The 19,318-nt window shown below is 42.3% G+C and overlaps 1 protein-coding gene across 3 annotated transcripts; it reads right to left on the reverse strand.

The window, feature by feature from the left end:
* Positions 1-4,419: 4,419 nt before the first annotated feature.
* Positions 4,420-13,100, reverse strand: lbh (LBH regulator of WNT signaling pathway). 3 transcript variants are annotated; one of them, XM_028396368.1, is made up of 4 exons: positions 12,884-13,100; positions 11,793-12,041; positions 8,736-8,838; positions 4,420-6,249 (listed from the first exon to the last, which is right to left on the reverse strand). In XM_028396368.1, the coding sequence occupies exons 2-4, from the start codon at positions 11,804-11,806 to the stop codon at positions 6,013-6,015; spliced, it is 354 nt and encodes a 117-aa protein (XP_028252169.1). In that variant the 5' UTR covers positions 11,807-12,041; positions 12,884-13,100; the 3' UTR covers positions 4,420-6,012. The 3 variants fall into 3 exon arrangements, with proteins under 3 accessions (XP_028252169.1, XP_028252168.1, XP_028252170.1); XM_028396367.1 differs by lacking the exon at positions 11,793-12,041 and having other exon boundaries at positions 12,884-13,090; XM_028396369.1 differs by lacking the exons at positions 11,793-12,041; positions 12,884-13,100 and adding an exon at positions 11,545-11,650.
* Between the last annotated feature and the right edge of the window lie 6,218 nt (positions 13,101-19,318).

Below are 19,318 nucleotides of genomic sequence, written 5' to 3' on the forward strand. Positions count from 1 at the left end.
ATGGTTACACATGATTCCTTTTCTTTTTCACTTTATTTCATCAGCTTTACACCTGTAACAAGACATTGTTCATCTAATCAGTATAACTCCACTTATGCATCTTTATTTCTGCATGTTTTTATCCCTGTCAGTCCTGACCCCTCTCTCTTTTCTCTCTTCTTTTTTCCATCCTGGTCTCTAGGCAATGAGGATTAGAGTGGCAAGGCCGTAAGCTGTCTATTTATATCATCAACAGCCTATGGATGAGCAGCAGTCTGTGGCTTAGCACATTGACACACAAACCTACAGCACAAAGCGAATGCCAGCAGTCGTGTATTGATCAAAGCTTTAAAAGCTGCAGGATTAGATTGAGGTGCTCCTTACATCATCCTGTTAAACAGACAGGATCCCATGGTGATCAGACGTGTCATATGTGCTTTGGCTACAAATGGGCTCTGGCTGGAGCATGTGCAGATCAAGAGAACAATTAGTTGCATCTGTGAAGTCTATTCTAATCTATTTATATAAACGAATTAATCAATGTGCACATGGCTGATCATGTGTGGTTGTCGTCATATTTTGTCTAAGAGTTGTTTATTATTATTATTACACCTTTACAATGGTAACGTCTGTGGCCTTAACCCCCCCCCCCCCCCCAAACCAAAAAGGCTCCATTCTACCCCCCAGTGTTTAGTAGCTAATTCACTGACTGCAGCTTATTCTTATGCACAGCTATACATAAATTCATATAGACACTATCATATGTCAAAACGAGTGACTGATAAAAGTCTAGTTTCAATGTGACTATTTAGTTCAGTTAGCATTGTTGTGGCAAAAAATAAAGATTCTGAAAAGACTCTGAAATGATCACTGAAAAGTCACAGTTTAATACAAGCAGCTGCATGGGGAGAAGCACATGAACAGGTCTGACAGCTATCAGTGGTTCTCCACCGAGCAGGAGGCGGTTACATCTTTTTTATCTTAAAAGTGTCCTTCAACTCCCACCAGGCATAATATGAGACATTGTGGCTGCAAACAGTAACCTTCTATGAGTGTCTTCCAGGTGCAGTTCTTATCTATCTGTACACATTTCCAGTCCAGATTAACTCAAATAAGGCATGACGCATAATATGATTCAGTATTTTTGTGCAAAAATATGATCAAGGGTCTTTGTGGTGAGGAAGGCCTTTGGGTAAGGTCGATGTTTAGCATTGTTAGTGAACTAATCTACATCATTGATTCTGTGTTTTGAAGGGCCAACCTTGTGTAGTTGTAAGTTCTAATTTTTTGAATGAAAGTTGCCGTTCTGAATAAACCGGTGGCTTTGGGTTTTGCTATCTTACATGTTGCTATGTGGTTGTTTTCAAATGTCAAATCCATTAAGGGAAAGCACAAGTTATTAAATGAGTTACCTTATACCTTATAGCAGTCACATGTCATTTCTTGCTTTCGTTTATATATTTTCCATCAGTGTAGTTCAAAGCGTCATTTGGAAAGTATGATGGTTAAATTTTATTTAGGTATGAAGGCAGTGAGCAGGTTCACAGATGTCCTGTTTGTTGCATTTCACCTTATGTCATAAAGTCTTATTTATTCTGGTCACCATGAGAAACAAGCAGTCCTAAGGCTACGATGCAGCAGTCATGTTGCAGGTGTTATTCATGCTCTACCTCCTCAACATCCTTCTTTTCTCTTCTCTGACTCATTCACCTTTTAATCCGTCCTTCTTTTTGTGCACCCCTTCAGTGTATCTTGTTCTAACTCTTCCCTTGTTGACAGTGCCAGATATGTGTCTACACTCAGTGGGCCGTCTCCAGACAGGTTATAAATAACTATCAGAGTTTTTGCTTCATGTCCTGAGAGCTCTACTTTCTTCTCACACTTGAGGAACCATGGGAAAAGAATCTTTCCCTTACGCACATGGCACTCATAATAACAGCCACGGTTATACATAAAACCTCTGAGCACATGTGCCCATTTCGTTTGCAAGCTTAGCACAAATGGACAGACACAGTTATGCATGAACACACAGAATGAAACTCAGCGGCTTATACGATAAGGTTGTCGTACTAAAATAGCAAGGTTATAAGAATGGGGAACTGTTTATAATGAAACATAACCTGCACTGTGGGAATGCAGAGTACATTTGCTCTGGTGTTTAAGTATGGGAAACTTGCTGAAATAACAAAATGGGATAAAACTCTGGGAGAGCAGAAAATAGAAAGAACAAGAAAACAACCAAGTTGAAAAAAAAAGCGAAATGTGGAGAGCAACTAGAAGGAAAGGATAAACATGATTTTTCTTCTCATGACACATGAAGCGGTGTTATGTTGTAGGAAATGAGGGTGAGTTTACATGTAGAGGAGTCACAGTAAAACAGTGTTAATGTAGACTATAGCTGGGAGTCAGGGAGAATTCAGAGGTTGGCAGGTCAGACTCTGCTGACACACTGGGATCAGCGATGGGATTGTTTCCATTGGAAAGAATTCCAAGAATGAGCTAGAAGAGCTATCAGTGACTTCACTCAGAGGACTCTGACAACAGTTTTAATACATAGCCAGGCACACACGCTCTCACATGCTGTTAAAGATACTGCATCTCATGCCAACAATGGTGTGCGAGACACTCAGCGTTCCCCTACAGTATGTCACTGAGTTCTCTGTGACTCTCGCTGATGCTCATCTTACCAGTCGCAAAATGAGTGCTGTCACCTCCGACCACCAGTAAGGCAGTTAGCTAAAAGATTTACAGTGTAATGAGAGGTAAAGGTGGTCAAACCTAGGCTTATCTTTTATCATTATTCCTTGTGTTATGCGGACTCTAATGATTGGTTGGACAACTGAGATTTTTAGCCAGACATTCCTGCAGTTAACCCTTGACCTGTCCAGGTGGCCATAAATACATTTGAGTAGAAAATATCTTTAATGAATGGAAAGTATGCTAAACCCCAATGTGAATGATTGCTGGTTGTAAGAAGTTAACAGCTATGATGTTATGCATAAGTGGTGTTGCAAGATATTTATGTGGTGCTATAAATTCGAATGCTAACCATCTAGTTGTGTAATATTGATATATATCATAGTGAAAGTGGCCAAACTGTACACCTCTTTTACAAACTGCTCCTTTAATTGGTTTCTGAGAACCGTAGATAAAGGCTGCTCAAAATGTCAAAATGTTATGGAAAGATGCTGCAGGGCTCGCTTTCATATCTGCTTCCACCTCAGAAACACAGGACCTTTCTTTATTAAAACTGAAGTATATTACTTTCTCCGGCAATATTTGAAAGACGATGCAGAAGTTCAGAGGTCTGTGGGCTGACGTCACAAGGTTGCGTAGCTAGATGCAAGTTCAGTCAGTCTCTGTAAGGAGTGTCCTTTTCTAACTTCTTGTGTTTTTTTTCTTTCCATGATCTCATGACTTTTTCCACTGAGATCAAGGAGCAGCCATTAAAGAAAGTCACAAAGCACATTAGTTTTCTAGTCTAATCAGAACTAGACACCGGCTCCTTGGGCCAGACACACACTGCTGCTGACCACCATTATCAGCCGGAGGGGGGGTATTAATAACTCTTTATACTCCATTTTTTCCAGGAAGAAGGTAGCAGGATGGAATGGCAGTTCATTTTTTCCCTTCCAGGAAGTGACCAGAAGGCCCCTGTGAGTGCCACCTTGGCCAATCCATTAGGCCCTTGGCTCCCTACCGCAGCAACTTTGATGGACTGTTCCCCTGTACTAAACAGGTCAAACCGGACCTAGCGGGTCACTAACACAGCAGCAAATCACCTGAGAAGTTTCCATTGTAACAGTGATCAGAAAGCATTCTGTTTATTCCCATAAAATCCCTCTGTTCCCCGTAAGAGCTTTTCCACTCAGCCACACATTTTATTAGACTTGTATCATTGCGGTGTGTTTATGAGCAGAGCGTGAGGAGTTGCTTCCACATGCAGTATCCTTAATGTCTGCAATTGTAAAAACCTTTAAAGATTGGCAGCTTAATCTATTGTTCTCCATACTGCTGGGTTCAGTCTGTTTAATATTTCAGATGTGCCGTTTTAAAGAAGGGAAAGCTGTTCAGTGCTCGGGAATGAGATTTTTCTGTAACTATAGGAGAGAGACTGTGTGCAAGTTGATGGCAGGAAGTAACATGCGGCCTGCTCTCGCTTCTATATATATACGTACTTGATACATCTGTTTTCGTCGAGAGATTCTGTGTTTCAAAGATGCCTAACAGGAAGTAATACCGCTTTTCTCTAACCACTGCAGGTGAAGTAAGTGTGGAAAATGATGTGGTTAACAAAGAAAAATGAAAGTAAACACTCAAGTAAAGTCTCTTGGAAACTACTTCAAATGCAACTGGAGGATTGCCCCCTGTAAAAGCACTCATTTGCTTCCATCCTGCATCACAAAATGTAAGTGTAAACAGCAGACTCACAAAGTTGGATAGCAAATTCAAATGTTTATTTACAGCTTCGTCACCGAGAAAAGTGGCCAAAAATAAAATACAAAAAAAAAAAAAAAAAAGATGGCGGCTAATCTCCCTGAGCTTTACAAAAACAATGTGGGACCTGTAGGTGACAGACAGGAGAACGAGAGAGAGAAAGAGAGAGAGAGATGTTCTGTACACAGCCCTAATGCCACTTAAATGCGCAATTACAAAACAAAGAGACATGTCTCAGTCATGCTTTTACAACAGTGATGTCTGACTGTACAGGACGGGAACACTTTTCCGACTTGTTCCACAAACGGCAAGATGTGAGCGAAAAAAAAACAAAAAACAGCCACTTTCAAAATTAAATGACATTACTACCAGAACACAGACACACGTTTTTGTTAACAGCTTTTGGCAGACATCAGAAGTTATTTTAGTCGTGAATAACTGTTTCAGATATTGCCTTCTTTTCTGCGAGTTCTCTGTGACTGCATGGTGTGGCCGTTTTTCAAAAAAAGAACAGGAAGACTTGGAAAGACGGTCAACTTTCAATACAGCTCAGAGTCACTCCTCGGGCTTTCTAAGCAAAAGTAATCCAAACCAAGACAAGATCAGCCCGCTACAAGGCCGCACAGGGTTGGCTCACTGGGAACAAGTATTTACACATCCTTCATCATGTCTGTACACTGCCTGATCAAGTGCTTCAAAAGTTCAATTCACCATCTTTACTCCCCTCTGTTTGTTTGTATCACATTGTTTTCCTTTTGCTTGGTCATCATACGGCTTCAAGGAGGCCAGTGTGATGAGAGGATCTCTGCCTTCAGTGCATAACAAGCCTGTAAAATGAATTTATCACACTGGTACTTAACACAGCAGGGCATGCTGTTTTTCCCCTCTGCTTTCATTTCTACTCACTTCTCAATTCCAGCTTCTTTTTATTTTAAACCATGAATTGCTGACATGCCTCCACAAAAGTATTATTTAGACAAGAAAAAAAAACCTTGTGAGGGGAAACAAGTAAAAAGAAATCCCAGAAACATTTTTCACAAAACACCCACTTCTCAGAAACAGACAAATCTATAGACAGCAGTGGCAATCACAATAATTAACATAGAAATCCAGAAACCGAACACAAACCTAGACAGTGTACTGTACAATAAATCCCACGGGTACCACAATAGTTCTGTATGCAGGGGAAAAAAAAAAAAAAAAAAAAAAAAGAGTCTCTGGGGTCATGATGCCAGCCATTTTGAAATAAAGTACAGAGCAGCAATATCTCCACTGCAGAGTAAGAGCTGTCCATGGAGCACTGAGCTGCCTCCATCCAATAGGACATCCGGTTTGGGCTGAGACACACGCGGTAGTAGACAATGTACAACAGAAGTCTGTTCACAAACATAAATTATTGTGTGGGAAAGTGTGTATTGCTTTTCTTATGCAAGTGGGTTTTTATTATTATTATTATTATTTTTTGGTGGGGATGACATTGCGAGACTCTGAATGTGCCTCGTGTCAGTATGTCTTGAGTGCTGAGGTGAAGTGTAACCAGTGTGTGAAACAGAGTCCATCAGAAAGAACGTGTGCATGGGTGCTGCAACACAGCCTCTAGTGCTGAGAATTCTGTGTTGGCTGTCCATTTTGGATGATGCTGTTATTTTGCTCCTCTTCTTCTTCCTCCTCCTCCTCCTCTTCCTCCTCTTCTTCTTCACTGACCAGGAACTCCTCTGGAGGCCAACGAAGCTCCCCGCTTTCGACTTCTCCTTCCGTCGGCTCAACCACAATGGATGGTAGGCGATCTTTGAGCTTACAGCAACGGTCAAAATCTGAGGGGTCTGGGAATATCTGAAGGGGAGAGACATGGGAAAAATATTAATTTTGGAGTTAAAAAATTGTGAATGCATTTTTGATCAGTATGGCTGGCTTTTGTGTGCACTTCTTGATTATTGTAGAAGTGTTGCAGTCACCATTACAAGGCTAAACTGTGAAGGAAGTGATGCCAAGACTAAACATCCTTCATGGGAAGTGGTTGCTTGAAAAGCTTGTGGAAATACCTGCTCTTGCCTATCCCACATTCCTACGCTGGCTTTCCGCATACACGCTGTAGGTGTTCACCCACACGAAAAAATGGCCAAGTATTTATAAATGAAATATGGGCACGGACATCTGGTAAATACTGTGTCATGTTTAATGTCAATGCCTTGGAGGGCTTTGTGCTGAGCAGCTCGTAGCTGCTAATGAACTCATTGACATTGGATTATACAAGAGTATTATAACACTGTACTGTGTGTGTGTGTGTATGTGGGGGGGGGGGGGGGGGTAAATAAAACATAAAAAGGTGAACAAATAACTCAGACATGACTTGCAAATGAAGGGAAAATGGCAGATATAGAGAGGAGGCGGAAAAGAAACATGAATCTGCTATCTGCTGTTATCTGCAAATCTAGACCGATGTCTGCTCAAAAACATGGCATGCCACACTTGACTGTTTGGATTCACACTGAAGGGCATGAGAGACATTCTGACAACAGAGATTACACGCATTCCCTGTTCTGGCAAGATTGGACATCAACCTCTGACTTTAACTGTTCTCAGGAACAGGAGAAAAGGCCCGTAGGGGAAAAAAGGCCTGCCACTCCTGGTCCAAGAACAGCATTTTTTTTGCTGTTGTTTGGATAAAGTGGAAGAATATTTTTAGACCTGCATATTTCACTGGAAGACATTTTTTTTTTTGGGGGGGGGGGGGGGGTGTCGCTGTCTGGGCAAAGAGCCGAGTGGAAAGAAAGCATTAGATGAGGCAGGAGAGAGAGAGAGACAAAAAGAGATAGAGGGGATCCAGCTGTGTCCAAGTCTGAATTCCGTGGGAGACAGATGAGAAGGGAAGAAAAAGACCAACAACTATAAATATGCCTTTCGAATGTGAGAATTTCTCAGGTTATAAAAGCACATGTCGAGTCCATCGGCGCCTTTTACGTCGCACAAAAACTGTTATGCATAGAACCACGCCAGAGGTGCAATTATGTGAGCATCACTGTGTTAACAGTGTAATGCCTGAGTGTATCCGCATTTCCGGCTCACATCTACGATTCTCACTATGTGTCAGCACAAAGGGGAGTTGGGCAGTGAATGACCTTCCCTTTGGACCCCTGGCTCACTAGTGCATTCACATGTTTAACTTCCAGTTGTAGGAAGTGACGACACAGGCACAATGCGGGCTATTTTTGGTTCTTTCTGGGTGTGTGGCCTGAATGGAGGCTGAATCATGACATTGCCTTTTGACATGATAATTAAGTAAGCCAACATCTATCTGCTCATTTGTCCTGTCTCTAGTATGACAAAAGAGGTCATTTCAATACTTTTTGTAAGTGCATCTGGAATTTCATGGTCACATAAACTGAGTCAAATCCCCTGCAGGAAGTGACTGGTGAGGCATCATACAGTGCGGCTCTAAGGAAAGACTGAGACCTTGGGCAAATGGCCGAGGTGAGGAAATGCAGAGTGGAGAAGTGGCACGCTGGCACCCTCCTTTGCTCCCCTGCATCCGCTTCTCTCATCCTCTTAGACAGACTCACAGCTGGGGTGTGAACTGAAGAAAGGAAACCAGCCCCTTTCCTCTGGGTCAGTCTACATCCTATACAGACACAGGCTGTTGTACAAATGTGCTGGAAATACTACTAATAAAATAATCCATCTCGTATGAAATTATCTTTCAACAGGAAATAGCCCGTTTTGGCAACACTCCCATCTTCCTGTTTCATTTTTCTTTAAGTCTGCGTCCTTTATTTCTATTTCCCGACGGATAAAAATGTGTCACTGAGACAAGCAAGCAGCTGGGTGTTTAAATAGTTTCGTTTGCAGGAAAGCCTTGTTGAGCTGACAGTAAAACAAAGCTGCTGCTTACAACTTGTCAAGACCACCTGATGGCTGCTTCTCTCATCTCTCTGTATGAGAGTTGAGGGTTTATTTTTGTGTGTCACCACAGTAAATTTCTACTTCTAATACTAACACCTTTGCTATAAGTTGTGAGCATTGAAAATAAAAAGGTGTGGAATTTGAATGGTTCTTGTCGGCCTGATCTGTAAAGTCATCGTCATGCTGTTTAAGTCACCACCACATAGAATATAAACTGCAGCTGCTGTTCATGAATTACAACATGCAGCGGCAGCTCCCTGCTGTCCATGCTGACGTCAATCCAATTCGTGATAATGAATGAATCAAGACAGGTATAAAATAGCAATGCCACATAAAAATGCACAGGCAGGGAATTGGGAACGAGGCAGTGTGTTGCTATCAGCTGTGTGTGTGTGTGTAGGTGTTGATGTGCGCCCTACCTGGAAGGAGAGCCTGTCCTTGCTGGGGCTGAGCCTCATGTCCTCCATGGGGGTGCTGTTGATCATCACCTCAGTCATATCTCGGCTGGGCACAAACACTGGGCTGCAGGGATGGGAGAAGAGAAGATCTTTGAAATGAATCCGCCATTTAATATAAATGTGTTTTGCTATGTATTACTTGTACTAAATATAGTAGTAGGGGTCTGGTTGTATACAGGAAGGACAAACTGACAGTAAAAAAGTCATGTCAATAATTCCATGTAACAAGAGACTACGATAATCAAACCATCTGTATGCAGTCAAAGTCTTGCTGTGTTTGTTTATATTCTGTGCATCATGACCACAACACACCAAGCATCCAGTCCTCCACCTTCACTGTGCTAATGCACTGCAAAGCTGCACAGCTCACGATGTGGCTTGGTGGCCGTTTCTAAATACAGGATGATGCGCTCTTGCACTCGCAACCAGAGAACAGTCATTGTGAGAGTGTGCTGGGGGCGAGTTGTGGTATTTGACTAGGGAGGAACTTGATGTACTCAGTTCCATCAAAGCTTGGCCGAACTTTCCATTTTAGATTAAAGTAACAAGAGGTTGTTTATCTACGCTGGGTGCATTTGCTGTCCAGCATTGTTGTAGTAAAGATTAAAAATATGACTTGAAGCAGGGCCCAGGACTGACACAGACGCCGTCTTGAGACAAGAAGCCGAGCGGCCTTCTCACGCTCTCTATTTAAAGCCCAGCGCCTGGTGGTCAACGGCCACAGGCTTGAGGTTTATATGGTCACTGGCTATATAGGACAAAGAAAACAGAACACAACAAGAGGCGCACTCACATCCTCACATTATCCAATTCAATGAAGACTTTTGTTTTTTTAAGAACGAGGTGTGTGGGCTCTGTCTTGACCTACTTTTAAATCTTAAATAAATATGTTTATTTTTGGATAAAGCAAAATTGTAAAAAATTAGTGATTACAATGTGGTTTTGATGATTTTCCCTTTTCCACAAACACTCTAGCATCACATTCTGATCAGATAACATTTAGAAACTGAATCACTTAAGTGTTAAAAATAAAGTGCTAAAACCTAAATCACTCTCACTTCATCTGCAAATACACCAGGAAAAAATATTCAGTGGAGTTTCTGAAGAAAGCACAGCGCCATCATTGTCTCCATGTATGACTCACACAGAAGTCTAGAATAATCAAGCAAAGCTACGTTTCCACGTTCAAAGTGAGAAATAGGTTTTATTCTTGTTACAGTTTGTTTGGGGGAAATCGTGAAAAACGAAACAACCCACAGTTAAAATTCAAGTAATTCAAGAAAGACATGCTTATAAATGCAACATAAATGAACTGCATGATCACTCAATTCAGTGCACCAAGGGGCTTTCCTGCTGCAGTCTGTGTTGTCTGGTATAGCTTTTTGTGGCCAGCACTGGCTAATGTGTAGGGTGTTATTAATATTATATATTGCTGTGTGACAGATGCTTTGCTGACATTTTAACCTCAAATATTATCTCGTAGGCAATAAGCCGATATCATTCATTCCTTATTTAAAGACACAGTCTCAGAGTCAACACAATCCATCCTAAGGGGGGACCTGATCATGTGACCTGAGTCACTCTATTTCAGCAGATCATTAACCCCCCAAGCAGTGACACTTAATCATTTTTCCTATACTGGAATCATCACACACACCTTGTCAGTTTCACAAGGACACACTGACGTCACAGCTGGGCATAGGGCAGCACTGAAAATGTCAAAAAATTGAAAAGCTTCTATCAGTAACCTTTACTACACCCATCAGACTACACGGCATACTTGGCCAAAACAATACATGGATATCCAAAAATAAAATGAAGGAGGCTTGAAGGATATGCACGGTTTAACATGGAAAAATGTCAGCTAGGGCTGGTCTTGAACTTATTTCATCCTTGAGTGGGGGTGCAGAGGAGAGTGAGGCAGGCGTGCAAAGAAAAAAAAACAGCGGAGGAGGAGACGGAGGGATGAACGGTGACAGTGAAGACCTGAGCAGGAGGAGGAGGAGGAGGAGGAAGGGAGGGAGGGAGTGAAGGGAAAGAAAGATAAACACTCAGGCCTTGCCAGTCATATTTCTGTACAGGGATCGTATAAACATCCTGCTCGGCTAAGAATAACAGAACATCGGCCTAATAAAACATAAAGGGGCACAATGAGGAGGAAGTTGAAGGTGCACAAGTAACAAGTCAACTTGGGAGGAAACAAACATGAACCAGCAACAGTCAGCTGCTTCAAGTGTCAGAGCAGGATGAACAACATGTCCCTCCCTGAGTGGAATACCTAGAGGACACATTAAGAGTTCTTACCAGACATAAGTTCACTTAGCATTTTATGTCTGAATGGGATTCTGCCCTACAGAAGAATGATTAAGGGGTGAGGCAGATGGCAGTAAGTCTCTTTACCTCGACCCAGTCAACATAAGGCGCACCTGGTCCTAGTCCAAGTCAGGGCACAGACAGACCGCAGGTACAATCACAACTGTTATGTAGGCCTTCAAAACACTTTTAAGGGGGACTCAAGTTGAGCTAAAACATTAATTAGATTAGAGATTCGTCTGCAAAGGTAAGCATTCCACAAAATGTGATATGTTCTACTTCAAAAATGGAGGAGCAGACAAATGTACTGACCTTGTGACCAGTGGGTAAACCGATACAGAGTGGGGCAGTCTACCTGCTGTGTTTTTTGAAAAAAAAAACCTTCCTGCACCACAGTGATCATATTCCCAGCCACCTAATGTTACATTACACAGGAGCTACATAGACAGACTCTCACCTTAGAGAGGCAACATTCGCCTGTCTCAGGAGTATAAAAAGGTCGAGGCCATGCCAGCTCCTTGCTTGTCTGTACGATAGCGGTGCCAACAGGAGCCCAAGTGGTCCCTGCAACGATCTTACTGCGCAAGTATGGAATTTACATCTTGCATTATCAACATTGTTTCCCCTCTGCCAACCCCCCACAACAGTTCTTACTACTATTGTCATAAATCTCTGCCTGTGTGGTGACAGGGCAAAGCTGCTTGCCTGATGTTTCTCATGCCAGCATTGTGCTTTCCACCAGGCGAGTCACACACAGCTCTGCAGGTATGTGGGTGGTGGGGGAGTGAGTAAGACCCCCAGGTGTGAGCAGGAAAGAATGGCTTGTATCCAGATTCCTGTGGGTTGACTCAAAACATGCATCTTGGCAAGTAGGTGATGTGTGTGGAACCTCGACTAGCTGTGCCTTTACATACGTTTGGTTCAAGTTCCATCTATTGTGAAAAAAATGTCTTCCTGTTGACAGAGAGACATGAACACAGCTTTGAGTGCAACACGTAAACCTCCAAACGTGGAGAAAAACAGAACAAAAAAAGCCTGCTTTTAGATTTGTCACAGCAGCAGAAGCTTTCTGAGTGTGAGCACTGGTGAGAAAGCAAAGTGTGGTTACAGTAAAGAGGTCGATTCTTAACTTCCTGGATGAGACAGAAGCCTACTGAGGTTTGAACAGTGCTTGCAAAGGATATTTCAAAGAGCCGTGCATATCTTCGCTACATAAAGAGACACATTGAACAGAAAAGAGAAGAGAAAAGCTCAAAACGAATAAACTATCAGACTATTTCTGATTCTGGAGGTGAACTAAGGGCACAGATAGCAGATGAGCAATAGACAGCGCATTCATCCTTCTCCAACTGCAGTGCACCTGCAGCACTAAAACTAAAAAGGATGAAAGCAATGTCTTACCAGCAAAGTAAGCCTGTGTGTTTGAGGATAACAAAGAGGATTAAAGTACATTTATCCCTAAATAGACCACTGTGACCTTCCATGTTAGCACACGAAGCGACCATTTATCATGCATACAAAACTATCTGTTAAAATGAGAATATTCTGTTTCTTTTTTCCAATCTGTGTGCTGTGACATTTCCAATTTCAGGGGCAACACCCCACACACAAGATCTCAAAGGAAACAGGAGTGGGTGTAGCAACAAAGGTGGCTCATTCTGAGGGAAATCACCAAGCAGACAGAAACCACAACTAGAATTTTTAGCTGTTTTGATATGTTGATAGTTGACTGACACAAAGCAATTAAAAAAAAACATCAAGTGCACACACACACGTGGACAGATGCGCGTACTCACCAGTATATCTGCGGTGAAAATACAGACATGAATTCACACCTGCTGTCAGTTTTTGCTGAAGGGATCTAATGTCTGCCGCTGACTTCTCTCTACTTTTTCTTTTCGTTTTTGTTCCACTAACGGAACAAGACACAAATCGAAAGTAACTCTGACAGCCTGAGAACAAAAGCAGCTCTTCAAATTGGTGCGTCTGATCAAGAACCACAGCTGTGCAGAGTATTTATGCGAGAGGCGTGTACTCGCGCACACAAAGACACACCTCCCAGTCTGCACGAGCCAAAAATCCTCAATGGCAGCTCATTAACATCAGCAGCCAATCAGAGCGCAGGGCACTCGAGCCCCCCCCCCCCCCCCCCCCCCCCCCCCAGCTCTGATGACGGCAGCAGCGACTAAAGACGCTCGCTGGGAATGGATAGAAAGATACTGCATGGTGCTATTGATTTGCAGTCTCCAAGGCAACAAAGTGACAGTCTTACCTTCTCTTCTCTTCTTGAATGACAAAAACACACTGATTCGCCCGTTAGACAATCCGTGACATTTATCCAAATGAGGAGGAGGAGGAGGAGATGAGAGAGGGAGGGAGGAAGAACTTCTCTTCCTCATTCACAAATATATTCCAAGGACAAGTCAATGTCTGCACATTTCAGTAACAATGACTGCAGCAGAGGTTTTTTTGTTATTGTTGTTTTTTGCATTTTAATTAGTAGTTATAAACAATGCATGCGCAAAACATGCGCACACCGCACCACACCGTCCTTCCGAGCTATTCCACCAATGTCAAAATCATGAAAGTGTAATAGGCATGTACTTTTCCAGGACATGACAACGTTTATGTTATTGTCAGGACCTCTTGACCATTGTTGACCTTCACACCTTATAAAATGCACAGTTGCCTTTTTCCCCTCTGCATGCAGCTTGCTGTACATTTGGCTGAAGGAAAGCAGGTGCACAGGACAATCTGCAGATGTTATAACGCGAACAGGCCTATACTGCCACCCTGTGGCTAAACAGAGCACAACCGCACACATGTCTCATTTACACTAATCTTTACTTTGCATGGCATTTTTTTTTATTTGTGGAAAACTAAAAATACAAAATGGTCAACTATCTCTGTGCACTATAGGCTTCAATTGACTTAATGTTTATTTGTATCATGATTTATCGGAACAAATCACATGTTCTGCCATCATTGTATTACTTATTTCAAAATCAGCTGAAACAGAGAGTTTATAGAAAAAAAGTGTGCCTGTCAACAATACCTCTGGTCATCACTGTATAGGTGAAATATCACCTAATGGCAGAGCCGGCTCTTGGTAGAGACAACATAGGCAGTTGCATATAGGGCGCCACCTGCTGCAGGTAGAGAATCCTACAAATGTCTCAACAAAGCTGGGGAGAGTAACAACTTGCTTCAAAAGGAAAGTGCAGCATCCTCTGAACAAACTGGCCCAGACATACTTCACACTAGAACTACAGCCATCAAGTCTGTGAGTCTGTGAATATAAAGGCGAGGCGCAGAAAAATTTGGACGAGGCTTTAACTTCCAGCTACAAGCAACAGGTACTCAATAACACCTGCCACTGGAACAGAATATATGAGAGTGCTGGCATTCACAAAAGCACATTGTCCTGTTTTGTTACTGAGGCACAGTGAGAAACACTGGTATATATATATATATATATATATATATATATATATATATATATATATATATATATATATATATATATACAAATACAAAAAAGAGATGAAAAGGGACATACAAGAAACATCAAGAAAAGTGCAGGGTCTCTGTCTTTATGTTGTGCTGGGTAGACCTTAGCATTATTTTCAAAGAGATATTTTTCAAAATGTACATACATTTTCTGTTTCTAGATTTGGTACGTTTGTAGTATTCTCAGTAACTGACTGCATTAAAACAGACAGCAAAGGCTTCCACACTACTGCCCTGGAGCTGAAATGAAGCTGTATTTTGTCGTCAGTCATCAGTGCAGCATACATAGCCTACATTTCTTTGTATTTAGTGTCACTGCAGCTTCTTAGCTACAGCTTTGGGTGTGACTCAGCCACATTACTGCATCATGTCATGATGATGTCACAAACACTATGAAAACTATACATGAAACCCAGCTCCCCCTAAAACAAAACTGGGGAACAACACAAAAACATATTATTCTTCTAAGTTATGCATTGACACAGACTGACCACAAGATGTCACTAGTGTCCATGCTGTTGGACAGGAAAAAGTTGCACACAGAAAATGTATATTATATATAACATATGTTACATATGATGCAATATGTTGTTTTACAGTATTCCAAATAACAGCATCTGCAAAAAAATATACATATTTGTAAGCTGTGTGATGACCAAAATATCCACAAATTATGAGGCTGCTGCTGCCTAAAGTAAAGTTAAATTGATTCATATTTACTTTTTCTTATGCTTGCCAATGAGTTTTTTTTAGGTGTAAATTATCTCAACATTTGTTTCCTTTCGAGTTCTTGAGAGTATGTCGCCCCCTTGTGTTAACATTGTGCATGTTCAGCCCAGCTGCTCTTGCTCTTGCTCCACACACACACAGCTGTACATCTGGACAGGCTGCAGGGATGTCTCAGTGGACCAGAGGGGAGGCTGAGGGCCGACTGCACAACGTGTAAATGAACAAGGCCCTGAACGGGACGGCGGTTGACAAGCACCCGTTGTCCTCCTGGCTGGCTTTCAAAGCAGGCTTGGACTGTGATCATTCTAAGCAATGCTGTACCTTATATCTTTTCTTCGTGTGGGTTGTTTGAGCAGAACTCTCTAGGGAAAGCACTGAACATAAAAAAATTATCAATAAAAATGTTTCTCACTCTTCAAGAATTTGACGCACTTTCATCTGCACTAGCCAGAAAATAGTTTTTTTTTCCCCCATGAGGAAATCTTTTCCCCATACATCTGTTTGAGTGTTCTGTTGTTGTCCATTATTGTAAGCATGTGCAGACCTACAGGTTTATCCTGTGTGGGGAGTATATTTTTTTCTCCTCATGGATACACGTGTGTGTTTGTGCATGTGCATTGCCGAGGGACATCTGATCACTGGGCTCGCCGCACGCCACGCTTGCTTGCAGGTGGTCTGTCCACACTTTAAGAATTAATATTTCATAGGAGCACAGCACACCCCTGGACGCCATCATTGAGTCCACATGGCTGGCCAGAAAGCTGCTCTGTGAACACTCGGCTGAAATATGCGGCCTGCCAGCCCCCTCTCCACCATGCTGCTCGCTCACTTGCTGGGCCTCACAATTAAAAGCTAAGCACAGCTACAGATGTTGGCAGCTGTCTTTAACCCATGAGATGCCACTTTGCTCTGATGCTAAAGGCTGCTGATAAACACATGGGCGCTTGCATTACCGGAATAAAAAGTAAAAGAAGCTGGAGAGAAACCAGCAAGAGTTTCCCAGAGCATTTCATTTTGAAAGGTTCCAGACCGAGCATGCTAGCTAAAAAAAGTTTTAGTGCCCCCATCCACCTCTATACACCATATAAACAGGAAACCAAAACCAAAAGTGTTTATGACCACCTTGCAAAATCCATTGTTAGGAATTCAAGTTCAGGTCAGGATTTCTTTCACCATTCATCAGATTCCAATGAGGCCAAACTGTGTTCTGTGTTTGCCGTCATGTATGGTGCAGAGTTGGACTTTAGCCAAAGAGAACAGAGGGGACTTCACCAACACCATTATTCAGCAAGGTCAAACCCGTTTTAGATTTGAAACCAAAGCCAAAACAGGGCATCTTGAAACTGTTAGGAAACTATTCCAGATCTTAAACAGAGCAGGGGGACTGTGTACATCTCCCTAATTGCACATGTCAATTTATGTACAAGCGCTTGGTTTAGTCAAGCTCCATTACTACCCACCCACACCCCAGCCCCCTTCCTCCTCACTCCTCTTTTCTGTCGTACACACACATACAAATCCAGCTTCTTGGACTTTAACACTACAAGACATGATTATGAGTGTGTACAGCTTCAGTGCTTCCAAAGAGGTTTACACTCACGCACAAACACACACACACACCCAGAACAACAAGTCACTGAGACAAACCATGTCAGCTCACAGCTTGACAGCTTGTTAATGTTGTGTGACTTCTCTGGGAACAAAGGATGCATTGCAGAAACTCGAGATTGCATGTAATTAATCCAATCCTAGCAATAACTCTCAAATATTTACCGTATTCAGCGATCAGCAGTGAGGAAGACAAATGAAGACCTCACACATCCGTGGGAGTCTTTCTGCTTCCAAAAACTGAGCAGGTGAAAAAAAGTTGTTACTCACTTCCTAACCATAGAGGACTATATAATGTTTTAACACACTGACCATAACCCTTTGGGGACCTAACTACCATAATGCTGTCATCACCTGGTTGGAGAGTTGAAGCTGGATACTGTGACACAGCCATTCAGCATCCATGGGAGAGTGACCAAAGCAAACACAGAGTATGAAGACTTTTCCCCATGACATTTGCACTTTACATCTTAAATACACTACACAAATCAGCACTTTTAATCCCAGTGCACATTGTACATGACAGGACACAAACAATCTGGCACTGGCAACAGGAACACAGAGATGACAAAGGGCTGTCACAATACACAAGGATGATATTGAATATAAATAATTTCTTCATCATTTCTTTGTCACAAAGGGTGGCAGTAATGCACAAGATTTAGACACTGGTGGGCACTTTCCACAAAACAAAACTGAAGAAGAAGAAAAAGAAGCTGCTACATATTTGATTTGTGTTCTCGTTATTGTCCCCCAGAGGCTCTAGTTTTTTAATGAGAGTGAGATGAGAAGTTAAATCTATTGTATAAAGGTGTGCACATGTGATGCTAATATTTTTGTTCACAGATATTGTTGACTTCATCATCTCACTCTGCACGGACCGACACAAGAGCCCCTCAGTCTGTAAACTGGCCCCATGTTTGGATGTAAATAAACAGCCATGTTTGGAAAGCAATCTTCTGGCGACACCTTTTACTCCTTTTCGGAGGATGAAAAGCAAAGGTGACTTCCAAAAAAAAAAAAGTGTTTAATCACCTCTTTCTTTCTGAGCAACCATGGTGAAACTTCATTAATCTGTGATTTCCTTTGACCAGCAGCATGCAGCAATATTGTCAGTCATTTCCGAGATGCAGCTTTGCTGTGGTGTTGTGGCTATGATTAATCCTGGTTAGTGTGGAAGGTAAATTTCAAAGCCTTGTTGTGAGCCATAATGACTTCAAACACTAGAGGGTAGCCTATTCAAACAGGATTAGCTGTTTTCCATTTCACACAGATATAATTACACTGCCCCACCAAATATTTCAATAGTAGGAAGATAGGGCCATTAAAATACCTTTAAAAGGTCACACAAAGCCAACTTCAAGGTTTGTTGTCCCACCAGTTACACCGATGTCTTATGGGCTTTGCAGAAAGGGGGGGGTCCTGCCATTCTCAGAGTCCACAGGAAAGATGGCCAAACATGTTTGCTCATGCCACAGGACACAGTGTTTTCAGGGGAACAGCAGGAGCAGCGGTGGGTGGGTGGTGGGGGAGTAAAAGGAGTAGTGAAGGAGTCTGGTGGCCACATGTCGCCGTTGCTACTCAGTGCTTGGATTTCGCAGGCTTTCGTGTTAAACATCGATGCAGCGGCTGAAAATAAACCCTGTATAAATACTGCAGCTGGGTGGCGGATGGGTGAAGACAGCTCCCAGATGAGGTTTCCTCCTCCTGATCTATCAGGTCCATTCAGGGCCAAACTTCGACCCTGACCTCCAGACATGATTTCCTCTTGCCAGTTCCAACTGGTAGGAGTCTGATTGACCTACAGACTTTACTTGCTTAATTTATAATTTATGTCAGATGGTAGCAGTAGATATTTAAAGGTCTGACTATGAAATGTTTGTTTCTGTTTCAGATCTGAACTATTTCCCTAAAGATGGTTTGAAAACCAGTTTTTGACTGAAAGATTATCTGTTCAGCAGGAACAATACCAGCCCTTTGTAGTCATATTAGGAGCAGACATGTCTATATTAGTGTCAGAGACACCCAGGGGTATGTCACATTACCACACAGTAAAACAGGTTAAAGAGGACTTTAATTGCTCGGTTGCTGTCCTTTGAAAAGCTCAGTTTTCCTTGGAAGAAAACTTTCCAAAAGCAGACAAGCTGAGGTCAGAGCAGAAGGAGAGAGCCACATCAAACGAGGAGAGTGCATGAATCTGTCAGCAATGAAGGGCTATTACTACAGTAGCAGCACCCTGCCTTAGGGAATTTGCTGTCAGCTTCGTCATTAAAAGACTGACCTGGGCAGGAGGCAGGAGAGGGCCTGGGGTTAGCTCACATTTTCAGGTTGACAGTACTGCTAGCTTGCTGCTATTTGCCAAAAGTTTGTGAGTAAAACAATAG

This window comes from Parambassis ranga, chromosome 22, assembly GCF_900634625.1.
Source record: "Parambassis ranga chromosome 22, fParRan2.1, whole genome shotgun sequence".
In the NCBI taxonomy this organism is placed as follows: Eukaryota; Metazoa; Chordata; class Actinopteri; family Ambassidae; genus Parambassis; species Parambassis ranga.